At 36.7% G+C, this 10076-nt stretch overlaps 1 protein-coding gene across 4 annotated transcripts in view; it reads right to left on the reverse strand.

The window, feature by feature from the left end:
• The window catches only part of CDK17 (cyclin-dependent kinase 17), a 54774-nt gene that overhangs the window by 35278 nt on the left and 9420 nt on the right, over nucleotides 1–10076 (reverse strand). For 2 of the 4 annotated variants that reach the window (XM_009698707.1, XM_009698706.1), the window contains one exon: nucleotides 4244–4408. The exons of 1 other annotated variant lie outside the window; for it this stretch is intronic. In XM_009698707.1, coding sequence (XP_009697009.1) covers nucleotides 4244–4408 — 165 coding nt within the window. The remainder of the gene's footprint in view (nucleotides 1–4243; nucleotides 4409–10076) is intronic. One more of the 4 variants, XM_009698708.1, reaches the window with a different exon arrangement.

The raw sequence follows: 10076 nt of genomic DNA on the forward strand, positions 1-10076 counted from the left end.
AGAAGCTAGACAAGAGACAGTTATCTGGGCAACCTCACAAAATAAGACTGATGAAATTAAAGAAGTATTGTATTTTAAGCCATGGAGCAATTACATCATTTCTTTTTAAAAAAGACTGACACTTATTAAAGTAATCATGTGATTGATACTGTCATACTTCTAATCTTAAAATAAAATGTTCAATTCACAAAAGTGAAATTACTGTAAAAAAAAAGGCACTTTGAAAGCCCACGCTCAGAACTACAAAGAGCATCCTAGTTGACAAAGATAATTCTTCTACTAAGAAGACCATCTATACAATAATATACAACCAAGGACTATTTCAAGAACTAGTAACACAAACCCATACATTTGGGGCAGATAACATAGCCACAAGAAGATTCTGCTCTTTATAAATCAGGAATGTGAAGACAAAGTGGCTCTGTACCACTCAAGTCTAAATATGTAGTATTTCAGACTTAAATAAGATGACGGCCAGTCTGTTTTCAATATTGCTTTGATATGATTAATTCTGGTAAGTCTGGATAAGCTACATACCCATAACCAAAAGGGTTTAAGCAGAATACCGGCTGCAGCATCTGAAAAATCTATCATTAAGCACATGCCTGGATTTCTGACGGGCTAAATACCAACTGCTCTTATCTATAAGGGTTTGTAGATATTTTAATTATATTCTAAATAGGGATACTTTTAAGCTTTTAAAAATATCTTGACTGTGTTATCATCTAATATAAATGTGTCCTTTTATTTTATTCAATTAAAAAGGCATTAGTAGAGCCTTATGTTCATTTTTTTAATAGCATAAACCCAGCAATAAGGCATTAACCTAGTCATTTTAATAATTTTACACAGGTGCAGGATGATATTTGATTAAGCAATGATGAAAATCATGCAAGTATTTCCTTTATTTCACTAAGCTTTTCTATAGGCAAGTTCACCTGCACCAAAGCCAGCTTGCGTGGTCTTCAGAGGTTTTAGTGGTTCAATAATTTATTGAATTGCTTTCACTGAATACCCAAAGCCATCCTCTTACACAGATGTTTATTTTAATGTACTCTACATATTTAATTAAATATCCAGTATGGCCATGTAATGAAAAGCTGTAGATGACTACAATATAACACGAAACCTATGGAAGTACATTTAAAAGAAAAGGCTGTCCTCATTACAGCTGTGAGGAATGCACCCCAGAAGAAATTCATACAGGGAACCTACAGTGCAGCAAATGAGAACTCCTCCACGTGAACTAAAATAATATCCATTAATTAGTCAGTAGTGAGTCAGACCTTTCCATCTTATTTCAAATGATTACAAAAATAACCACGCGACTTGTATATTGGATTCCTTCCAAGGTGCCCTTTTCCACAGCTTACTCTTCTACGAAGTTGTTACATTTTATGATTAGTTTCACTAATAAGGATACAAATTGAGGAAGGCTGTAATGAGAAATTGCTTTTGCTGTTAACATTACCAAGCTATAAAAGCTGTATGGAAAGATCATTCCTTTCAATTCCACTATTTACGACAAAGAAACAAAACTTCTCCAGAATTCTATCAACGCAGGGATAAACTCTCCCCTGGCTGGTACTGAGGTTCACCAGGAGGGTCAGCTTCAGTTGGCTTTGCACATTCCAAGCACCTCTCCGCCGTTCCCAGTCATATAAATATGGAACAAGGCCAACTAAATTGGCCCTGCGTTCAGCCAGGTCAGGTCCAAAAACGGGTTTATTAGCTCTGGCTCCATCATGGACTGCAGCAGTTCAACACTGCTGGAGGTACAAGGCTTTAGAAGCTGTATAGATAGACGTGAGCTTAAAAAACCTCAGGTAGAGCTCATTCACGTTAGTGGCATGGCTGATACACAATTTGGCCTGAGAATCATCTATGTCACTTAAAATCATGATGATAACTGAACACTAAATTTCAAACGACTACAAAATGTTAAATGCACACTTTTTAGAGACCAGTTCAGAATCTTTGTCTTTACAAAACCTAAAGCTAAGAGAGATGTTTCCAAGCAGAAATTATGTTAAAAATATTTTGGGATTTTATACATTACCACAACAGCAGGAACTCATGTTCAGTGCTCAGAATGCAAACAAAACTCCAAAATCCTTCTGGGCTTCTCAACCACTTTTTATATCAATAATCTCATTCAAAAGCAAGTGGCATAAAGATGCACCTGTGGCAGGTCTCATTTTAATCTGTTTTTTAACCAAATAACCATCCTTTAACTGCTGGCACCTTGTGATATTTCAGGATCTCTCTGATAGCATTTTTCTACCATTGGAATAGAGGAAAAAGTGGAAAGAAAAGAGGATGAATGAAGAAAGCAACGAAAATAAAAAGTCTCATGTAGTGTAGCACATTTGACCGTTTCATTTCTAATGTCACTATCCCAACGGAGAAAACCTCAGCATCCTGCTGAGTAATAACCATTCTCACGTGGCAGGAACAAAAGGAGGAAAGACGTGAAGAAGGAGCAGAAAGAGCATTAGCCATTATGCTTGTATACGCTTGGACTTGTGTTATCTACCACTAGATAACATGTACAAATAGCTTAAATTTTCATCAGATGAAGAGTAAAAAATAAATGGCATCATTAATGGCATCAATGCATCCAAAGCAAAAAGAGGTCTTTAACATATACATACGTACACTCAGTAAATCTATTCCATGCTACTTCAACAAAATTACAAATTCTACAGGAATCTATCTGTAGCTATTTAAAACATGTTATTGTAACACTTTCTACAGACTAACACATTAAAATTGTGAGTGCTATTTGAAGACTTGATCACCTGAGAAAAATAAAACTAATGGCATTCTTCTGCAATACTTACATATTAGCATTTTTTTCAGGTGAAAAATAAAAGCTTTGAGAAAACTGGGAAATTATTAAAAGAAACCAAAAACTGTTTATAAAGTTTCCTCCTGCAAAGCTGATTTGAAGTTCATAGTGAAATTTTGAAGAGGTGCAAGTTATTGATAAATTTACATTTAAAAATGCTATAGAATGCTTTTAAAGGCAACACACAAGAACAAGAGTACAGAGGTATACATCTCTGCTGCTCCTGTACACAGTTTATATACACCTGATTTGACAAATAACCCATGAAAGACTAAATATTCCTAACCAGAGAGTCCTTTAAGTACACAATTAATTTTTTTTTTTTTTTTTTTTTTGACACTTTGTCCTCCTGTTAGATTCCTGGCAACTTAAGCAAAGCTTGGTTAGACAAAAAAGAAAAAAAAAAAATAAAGTGTATAGGACTTGACTGAAATCAGAAATTGATACAGCGCACAAACTGCGCACACTAAAACCTGTTTTCTTCTGTGGTAACAATATCTGCTGAAGTCCATTCAAGAGGACAGAATTCTATTTTCAGTCTGAATGGTAGCACAAATGGTACAAAGGCAAGGTTTTGAACACGACGAGTGTTATTACAGCACAGGAGGATACAAGTGCTTTGACTGCTATCTCGAAGACTCATAGCTTAATCTTGAAGGAGTTTATCACACATTTCTAAAGGAGGGCAGAAGATTGAAAAAATTCCTAACATTCTAATTAAACTGTGACTTGCTCTCATTTTCTAGTATCAATTAATTAAGCATAATTTAAAATAACATAAAAGCAGAGTAAAACATTAATGGTGACTGGAGGCAGCAACACGACAAATTACTTGAAGGAGAAGAAAAAAAAATTTCCTAACTTATTTGCCCCACAGAATCACAAATACAGCTTGGGACCAAAACAAAAAGATAATGAGGGTTGAGTGGCCTTAATTAATCACTGAAAAAAAGCAATTTTTCTTCTTATAATAATGAAAAGTCAAAGTAATTTTAAATTTTAAGTAATTTTAAATTCCACATATAGGATGATAATCCTCTGTTTTTATCATATTCAATTTATTGTAGTTCTCACCAATGCTTAACTGAGATAGACATACAGGTTTCTTGCAAAGTACTAAGAAAGAATATTTTGCAACCTTTGTAACTTTGCAACTTGTCAAAAATTCATGGGTGATTTCTGTGTGTTCTTGTCATTGCTTTCTTCCTGAAAAACCTTAAGAGACATTCAGTACCTTAAATCCAAGCTTCTCTAAAAACTCCACAAAAAGATGACGGTATTCCCAGAGATTTATTAAATCATTAAAATAACCATACCTCTTGCCAAGAATCAATACAGACATTATTCTGCATAGAAAAAAACGAATTTAAACAAAACAACGTAGTAAATTACCTAATCTGCTCCCATTTCTGGGCATTGCCATGAAGGAGCCGAGGCTGCCTCCTATGACGCTATGTGGTCTCCGTAAAGGGGGCTTCTTGAAAGATCCTGTGTATTGGTGAAGAAATGAGTGCATGCTGTGAGACGTTGGAGGCCTGCCATTCTTCACAATGGGCTCTACAATTCACAAGGATCAAAATATTCATTCCCACAAGCAAGTAGGAGTGTCAGGAACATGGCAGAAGGAGAAAAAAAAAAAAAAAAGGAAAGAAAAAAAAGAAAAGAAAAAAAAAGAAAAAAAAACAAGTTACTAGACAGGAAATCACCACTCTGGTAAGATTCTCTTTCATACTAACAGTAGACCATCATACTACTGTCGTTTCTCTATTAACAAATTAATACAAAACATGGCATTAAGTATTACCCAAATTTCAGTTTATTAAATTCTGTCACTCTGCTGCTGGATCAGTAAATGACCCAAATATACAGTCTAAAAACACGAATAAAACCAGAACGTAGCTTTTAATATCAGCATAATTATTTTCTTCTGAATTAATTATTTGTCTTATTGCACAATGTTTCATCTTTACTCTAATTTAAACAGATCAGTTGTTAAATCAATTTAAATGATGAGCAAATTCAACCGCAAGCCTTTGGAAATATTCTCTCTCTCAAAATTCTTGAGGGTCACTAGTAGCATGGCCACGCTACTGGAAGTCCTTACAAGGGAACGTACCTGTCTATACCCACCAGAGCTGTCATGCCATAATTACAATTATTAACTTAAAGGATATCAGAATAATTAAGTATTCAATGAATTATTTTGGCTTTCTATTGCGCTGTGTCTCCAACCGTTCACAGTACTTAGACTTAAAACCATGATTGTAAGATTTTTTTTAAAAAATCATTATTATTGATAAACACTTTCTAAAAAAGATGAAGTATTAGACATTTTAAAATCTTATATACAAATGTGCACAGAAATTCAGTGTTCATGTTCTCTCACCAACCTGACTCTGCACACATGGTCTAGCACTCAAGGATTGCCATGGAACTAGAAGCAGTCTAACTCTAAAAACAGGGAGGAATTTTTATCCCAACAAGAAGCACCTTGTATTGATTGTCACAAAACTGGACTTACTACAACCACTGATGAAGTCATTCATAAAAGAAATTAAAGAAGGAATACTCTCACTACAGAAGAAGTACCCAGACAGAGTCACCCAGCAGCTACACACAAGCACTGTTCCCCTAACTAGGAAAAAGACGAGAAGATACGTCCAAAGAACACTTCAGATTCAAGTAATTTTACTTTTCCCTGATTTCATTCTTATTACCATTACAGATACGTGTTGGGTGCTATTATTCGGAAGACAGAAAAGGTAGCAGCCACGTGTTGAGCAACCGCAGCGTGAGTGCCACGGAATGGAGTGGCATCTCCTCAGGCTTTTCTGGAGCCATTGCTCCCAGAGCGTAACGCGGCCGGGATCTGTTCAGGGCTTCGCTCATGCCTGCTGGGACAGGGACCAGTCTGGGATGCTATTTCATCACCTTGATTTGTATTCTCACAGGTAGGGACCTCAAAATCTTGCTTTCTCTTCCAAAACAAGGCAAGAAGAAAAATACAGCTAGGAGAACTTATTTTATGGAATGCAGAATTTCAATGGTGAAGGAAAGTAACAGCAATAAATACCTAATAACCTATGGAAAAACAGGATCCTGAAGGGCACCCTCTCCCTCCTTGCATGTACAAAAACCTTTTGGATATATTATTGTTACAGGTCTGAAGCAAAGAGACAGAAGTACAAAGACAGAACTATCCAAGGACAGGCCGGTGATGTTAAAAAATAGTTATGCAAGGAAGTTTTGCATATGAACATGGATAATACAGTAAGACCAAAACATCACTTTAACTCAGCTGCTGTAGAAAAAAAAATAAAATAAAAAAAAAAACCAAACCCAAAACTTCAGGCAGAAAACAGAACATGAAAGGACATGTCAGCACTGCTATGAACCTGCTTGCATCTTTCAATTAGCATCCTTCATAAACATAGCTTCAAAGTGGGTGAACATGAGGAAAAATACACCATCCATCCCTGTATATGTTCATGAAGTACGACCAGTGGCTTCACCTTCAAAACTGTCCCAAATCTTTATTTCTGTTTCTAATACACTCCATCACCTCGTTTGATTTAAGAGTAGTATCAGTTTCCTTGTCGTGTGCCCTCAACAGCAGATTTACCCTAGGGCAGCAGGCAGCAAATTCCACATCAATTTTCGAATAGAATCTATTACTAGTTCCACATGACAGGAAACAGGTTCGCATACAGCATCACTACCGCTTTTGGGTTTTATACGTTAAAATCTGCTTTCTGCTTTCCAACTTTCTTCCTCATCTCTGACTGGAATTTGATCCAGTTTCTAGACTAAGAACCTCACACTGAGTTCAGACATAGTGCTGCAGAAATGAATGGTAACACTGAAAACCCAAGTCCCTGATGAGTACACAGTCTGTTCTGTTGAAGCAGTCACCATCAGTTGTAACTATGATGCGTAGTGGGTTTTAGTGGCTAGTTTGCATAATTTTAAAGTTACTACTTCCATACCAAGTTACATTTGTATTCCTTACACAAGCAATAAATAATTAAGTACATAATTCCTTTTAATTGTTTCTAAACCTAAATTTTTATGAAAAGAAAAAAGAGAGAGCCAACTCAGATGGTTTTTTTCTGGGAAACTCTGGGAACTGAAACTCTCCTCCCTTTGACCAAGCCCTGTTCGACCAAGCAAAGTAAAAGTCCCTCAGTTGTTTTGTTTTAAAGCACTAATAATAAAGCTAGGAAGAAAGTTCTTAGATTTTTTTTTGTTAATAGGGAAATGTACTGCTAAAAAAAACAGTCAAGTATTTTTTAGCTCTGCCACTAGCATCAACAGCCTTACACTTTGGACGGTAACTTAAAAGTGTTGAGACAGACCAATGCTTGGTAACTGAAAACGCATCTCCCATGGTAAGATGATTGCTTCACACACAAAAACGCCAATTCTGCATCAAAGTAAACAATACTTTTATCATCCTAATGAGAAACTGAAGATGCCAAGATACATCTCCAGAAAGGTGGGCGAAGCACCAAAGGCAGGACAGGACCATATGGCTGGCAGCAAAACTCCGCCAGCCCATACCCACCTCTATACGTTCCCAGCCGCTGAGGATTCCAGTGCCAGTAACCACACTGGGGTGCACGCACACCTGCGGACTACAGCTGCCTTCGCAGAGCACAGAGCTGATAACTTCCCTTGTATGTTATGGCCTTTGTTTACTCCTGCTAATATTAATCTGTCCCCATGAACTGTGTAGTACGCAAAAAAGACCAGAGTTTGCAGCTACACTGGATGACTAAGTAGAGAATGAGTCTGATGTTCATTACTAACATGAGAGTGTGATGAACACAGAGGATTGTTTAAAAAAATTGTAGATTTGCACATATTTTAGAGTTTAAAACAAAATTCCTAAAATATCCTAACATATGAAAAATTGAGCTCAAATATAAGGATAAACACAGATCACATTAATAAACAAACAGCAAACTTACATAAAAACAAAAGACAAATGGTTTCCATACTAAGATTCAGTTATACAGAAATAACTTTTGCCAGCACAGGCAACTACTACCTTCTTGCACTGTCCTAAGTGCTGTTCTAAATTATGGAGCCCATTATAAAATTTAGCAACAATAATTTAGGTCATGTAGTAGGACAGGCGTAACTACCGACAGACAACGAAATGAAGGTTACAAAAACTCTCCCATTACTAGTATACTTCTGACTAAGAAAAGTATTACTAGTACTTGCTTACAAATGTTTTTTAAAATCCTAGTACACATTAATTTACAAAAAGGAGGGATCATATGGCCTTTTATGATGGTGTAATATATAGACTTACGGTCTGGAAAAGTATTTTTGTTAAATACAGTTAAGTTCGCATTGTCATATACTAGAAACTTTTAAAGAAACGTTCACATGAATTCTGCATTGTGTGCTGCCTCCTCGCAGCAAAAGTAATAAAAACAGCTAAGAGCTGGAACAAATATTGAAAATGATCAACCAAACTGTTGCTGGAAATTAATCTATAAGACCCTTTATTATTATTTTTGTGCATTTATGAAATACAAGATATAAGGAAGGTGCTTTTGAAAAAAGTCTTTAACTCCCTCCGTCTGAAGATCTCCAAATACTTCTTCCAAAGTTACAATTTAATTTAATTCACTTAAAGCATTCATTTTTTTCCCAGGATTATTAATATGTTGAATCACTACATTTAAAGGGTAACACTGCAGTTTTTCAGGTGTGAATTTAGTGCAACTACTTGGTCTTGAATAAGATGACTCAAAACTGAAAAAGTTAAGCGTCTTTACCGCATACATCTATAAATCGCTTCTCGTAATTTTACCTCTGTGATTATAGGTCTGTTTTATCTTAAAAAAAAATGTTTCCCTATATATAACTCACAAACATTCCTTACCTTAGTGTCACTGTATTTGGTAAATATAACTCAGTAACCACTCAAAGGCTTAGCTGACATGATGGAGGTGCTTCTGGTAGCACAGCAGGTATTTTCATGGTGCTATTGGTTTAATATTCAGCCACAGCCAAAATGAATGAGAGAAATTAAGAGGGGAATAGAAACCCACCCAAAAAATCACTATGCCACTATGCAAACGTATGGATCTATTGCATTTTGAATATCATGCACAGTTTCGGCCTTCCTCTCTCAAATTGATTAAAAGTATGATATAGTCCAAGGAGCTGCAGGGGGGTGACGAGGGCACCTAGGAATCGGCTGCGTGCCCCACTTCAAGAGCAGGGGGTCACAAGATGGGGGGGCACTGGCAAAGCCAACTGTGGCAGGTTGCGTAGGGCACGTGGAAGTGGTTCCTCACACCATGCAGTCTGGGGAAACTCCTCACCACGGGATGTTACAGCTACCAGAAGCTCAAAGGGAGACTGAACAAGGGATCTGCTGAGGGTTCCCAACCGCACAGAGCCTTGCCTAGTTCAGGAAGTCTCTCAACTAGAAACCGGTACAGTACTCTGGGGAAATGGTGGTGTATTTTAGGCTCTAATCTTAAGCCTTGCTCTCAGATGTCATCCTCAGAGACAGAGAGGTGGAACTCCAGCGTCCTTACGGCACACGACTTCGGCAGCACCCGGGCAGCTCGCTCGTGGGGGCTCACGTGGGCACAACCATTCCAGCGAGAGCCTTCTTAATTATTTAGCTCTAGCTCTCTTTTCTCACCCTGCTCTAGACTCTGTAATTCCAAACTGATACAGCTTATAACTATGGAAAGTGAGCTGAAAGAGACTTCTCAGTCGTTCCTTTTCTAACTTTATTTGGTCAATTGTTATTATATTCTCTTCCTATTTTGGTTACACAATCATTTCATCTTTGACTCATCTTTCAAGGAATGTAATTTCAATTCTTAGATTTCTTATACAACCTACTAAGCTATGACGGAAATCTAGTCTTAACTTTTTTCACATTTAAACTGAAACATTCTGAATGAGAATATTTATAAATGTTATACTAGTGTACAGGATAAACACACAGTTTCCTTTTCACTGCCTCTGAACACTTCTTGAAATACGAATGTGTCCTGCTTTTTTTTATTTCACGTCTAGATACACATACACACAAACACACACACGCATATATATACACACATTCTTCTTTTTTTAAGCAAGATAACATGGATGTGGCTTTAAGTATGCATATTCAGTAAGGTTTAAAATTGGGCAATGCATGGTGACTCTGCACTGTTGTACTACTTGATTTTCGAGTTTGGTGAAT

This window comes from Cariama cristata, unplaced genomic scaffold (assembly GCF_000690535.1).
Source record: "Cariama cristata isolate BGI_N322 unplaced genomic scaffold, ASM69053v1 scaffold17374, whole genome shotgun sequence".
In the NCBI taxonomy this organism is placed as follows: domain Eukaryota; kingdom Metazoa; phylum Chordata; class Aves; order Cariamiformes; family Cariamidae; genus Cariama; species Cariama cristata.